The sequence below is a fragment of the Aethalodelphis obliquidens genome, unplaced genomic scaffold (genome assembly GCF_003676395.1).
Source record: "Aethalodelphis obliquidens isolate GAN/ISIS:26980383/991018 unplaced genomic scaffold, ASM367639v1 scaffold66, whole genome shotgun sequence".
Classification (NCBI taxonomy): domain Eukaryota; kingdom Metazoa; phylum Chordata; class Mammalia; order Artiodactyla; family Delphinidae; genus Aethalodelphis; species Aethalodelphis obliquidens.
The window spans coordinates 4,435,352-4,438,156 of NW_020838010.1; the positions used below are offsets into that span (position 1 = coordinate 4,435,352).

At 42.5% G+C, this 2,805-nt stretch overlaps 1 protein-coding gene across 1 annotated transcript; it reads right to left on the reverse strand.

The window, feature by feature from the left end:
• Window positions 1-276: 276 nt before the first annotated feature.
• Window positions 277-1,399, reverse strand: LOC113611005 (short transient receptor potential channel 5-like). The gene has a single exon (XM_027089555.1). The coding sequence runs from the start codon at window positions 827-829 to the stop codon at window positions 356-358; it is 474 nt and encodes a 157-aa protein (XP_026945356.1). The 5' UTR covers window positions 830-1,399; the 3' UTR covers window positions 277-355.
• Window positions 1,400-2,805: the final 1,406 nt, after the last annotated feature.

Below are 2,805 nucleotides of genomic sequence, written 5' to 3' on the forward strand. Positions count from 1 at the left end.
AATCTGTGCGGCAGCGACAGTAGCAAAGTGGCACCTGGAGCTTCAAGGAAGCAAGGGTAAGAAAAGCAAAGCCAAAGGGTTAAGCACCCGACTGCACCTCTGCTGATTAGGGGCAAACACCCCTTCAGTTGGTTTTGAAATGGACTTAGTGTTTGTAGGTATAAAAAGCAAATAATAGTAATAATAATAACAAGAACAAAAAATGAAGAATGTGGCTATAAAAGATGGTGAAAACAAGAGGAGTTTCACTCTCCTGTCTAGTGGGGGGCAGTGAGGGAATCATATTCTATGTCACCTCTGAGAGGAAAGAAATCAGAAATTTTCTGAGTTCCAGAACAGGTGATACCGGCTTGACTTAGAGCCGAGTTGTAACTTGTTCTTCCTGTCCGTCACCCCATTTGTGCATGAGCAGGTCACAAGCCTCTCCCCAAGTTTCAAATACATCCTCTGAGGAGTCTAAAAGTTTAGAATTTGAGGAGCAGATGCTGGATGCGCAGTGAAGAGAGCTGGAACAGGCTAGAGGGCATTCACTGCTCTGAGCGGGGCCCCGGGCTTCACCTAATTCTACCTCACTGAGGTTAATTTCACTTTGAGAACAGGACTCTGCTTTCCCTTTCTCCATCTGAGAATATTTGATGTCCTGCCACATATAGTGCGGCTGAACGATTCCATCAGAAATTGTGTACATCGGCTCTGAACTGGGTTCAGACATATGACCATTAAACTTGGAGAATAGGAGACCCAGTTTCTTGAGAGAGGGACCCATGAAGGAGCGTTTGCTTGATGACTCAGCTTTTGACTTCCCTTGGGCACCACCAACTCTTGGCATGGTCCTGATGAGAGGTGGCCCATGGCAGGCTTTTTTCTTGCAGCCTAAATTGAAAGAGACACTCTTGGATTTGGCCCGAGCCCCGCCACTGCCATCATTGGTATCATCTCTCTGAGAGAGTTCGGTGCTGCTAGTGGAAAAACTTCTCCTTTGGTGCTTCCTATTTCCTAAGAGGTCAAGCACTTCATATCGAAAGCTGGAAATGTCCTGCTTTAATTCCTAGGGCAAGAGAGAAGACACGTTATGTTAAGAAGCTTGGTCTTTAGTTCAAAATAGGCACATTGGGCATCCTTCGGAATGTTCCAGGTTTTGCCTCACTGCAAATCACAAGGTACATGAGCTACCAGAAGAATCTCACATTATTCAAGCACAAGAAGAACATATTAACAATGCTGTGGGCAGAGCGGGCCATTGGGAAAAAAATGTGCAGTTGGTAAAGTTGATTTCAGAACCTATCAGGAGCACGCCAACAGACTGAAATGGTAACCAACAATGAGGGTATTAGAGCAGGGCTCTCATTGGAATCTAAATGGGAGGGAGGGAGACGCAAGAGGGAAGAGATATGGGAACATATGTATATGTATAACTGATTCACTTTGTTATAAAGCAGAAACTAACACGCCATTGTAAAGCAATTATACTCCAATAAAGATGTAAAAAAAAAAAGTACTACTGAAGAGGAAAAAGCTTTTAGGACTCTCAGGAATAAAACTAGGGAAGTGGAATGTCAGGAGATGAGACTGCTGTTTTGGGCCAGGGGACCTTGTTTATTCAAGTGCCTGTGAAATGTCTTCTATCTCTAACTGGCTGCCTAGATACTAGATCACGCTTTTAAAAACCATCTTTGAAAAGTTTATATCTGATCATGTCGTCCTCTTGCTTAACACTTTTTAGTAACTTGTCGCTGACCTTAGGAAAAAGGAAAAATGCCATACCACAGACTACAAGGTTTTTCAAGGTCTGGTACATGTCTATCTCTCCCATTTCATTCCTTCCTGCTCTTTCCCCAGGCTTTTTACTGTCCACCTGTATGGACACATTCTCTCTTGCCTCTGGGCCTTTGCACGTGCTGTTTTCTCTGTCTGGAACACTCTTCTCCCCAACTGTTTTATCTGGCTCTTCCTTCAAACCTCAGCTTAAACATGGCTTCCTCTGGAAAGCCTGCCTCGAATCCCCAAGTCCCAGTTGGGTGTCCCCCCATTTCTATGTCTCTACAGCACCCTGTGTTGATCCTGTTAGAATACTCAGTCATTCGCCTCTATTATTATTGTGTGTGACTCCACGAGAGAGTAGGGGCTGGTTATATCTTGCTCATGACTGTGCCCCAGCACCTAGCAGAGTGTTTGGCATATAGCAGGCCCTCAATTGATGAGTTATGTCTATGGATTAGGATAACAGCCTTCTTATGTTCCTTAGAAAACATATATGTGTTCTAGGATAGGGTTTCTCAACCAATTGACATGTTGAGTGTGGTAATTCTTCGCTGTAGGGAGCTGTCCTGTGCATTGTAGGATTTTTAGCAACAACCCTGGTCTCTACTCACTAGATGCCAATAGCATCCCAATGTGACAGCCAAAAATGTGTAATGGTAGGGTTTCATAAATGTTAGATTTAATAATAGAATTTTTGTCTTTATCTTATTTAAAGAAGGCCTTTAAATCTCTAGGCATCTTCCCTTCGCTATCTTTCTTCTCATCACACACCCATGCCATATCATTTAAAGCACTCAATTCCCATACTGAGAAAAACCCAGAATATTAAAAGAATGTATATTTTTATTATTCATAAAGCTGATTGTGGTGTGACAGACATTGGTAAAAATCTATCCATCTACTGGATGACAGACTATTCTAAGAGAGAGAATAAGAATTGTAGCTGGTTTTGCTGTATTACAGGCTGTTGAAATTCCATCACCAGAAACCTCAAACACTGTGAAGATTAAATGATGCTTAAGAAATGTGAATGAAGAATTAAAC

Bases quoted from the DNA above. Each gene is read 5' to 3' on its own strand.
- LOC113611005 (XM_027089555.1), bottom strand. From the start codon at position 829: ATGCCAAGAGTTGGTGGTGCCCAAGGGAAGTCAAAAGCTGAGTCATCA.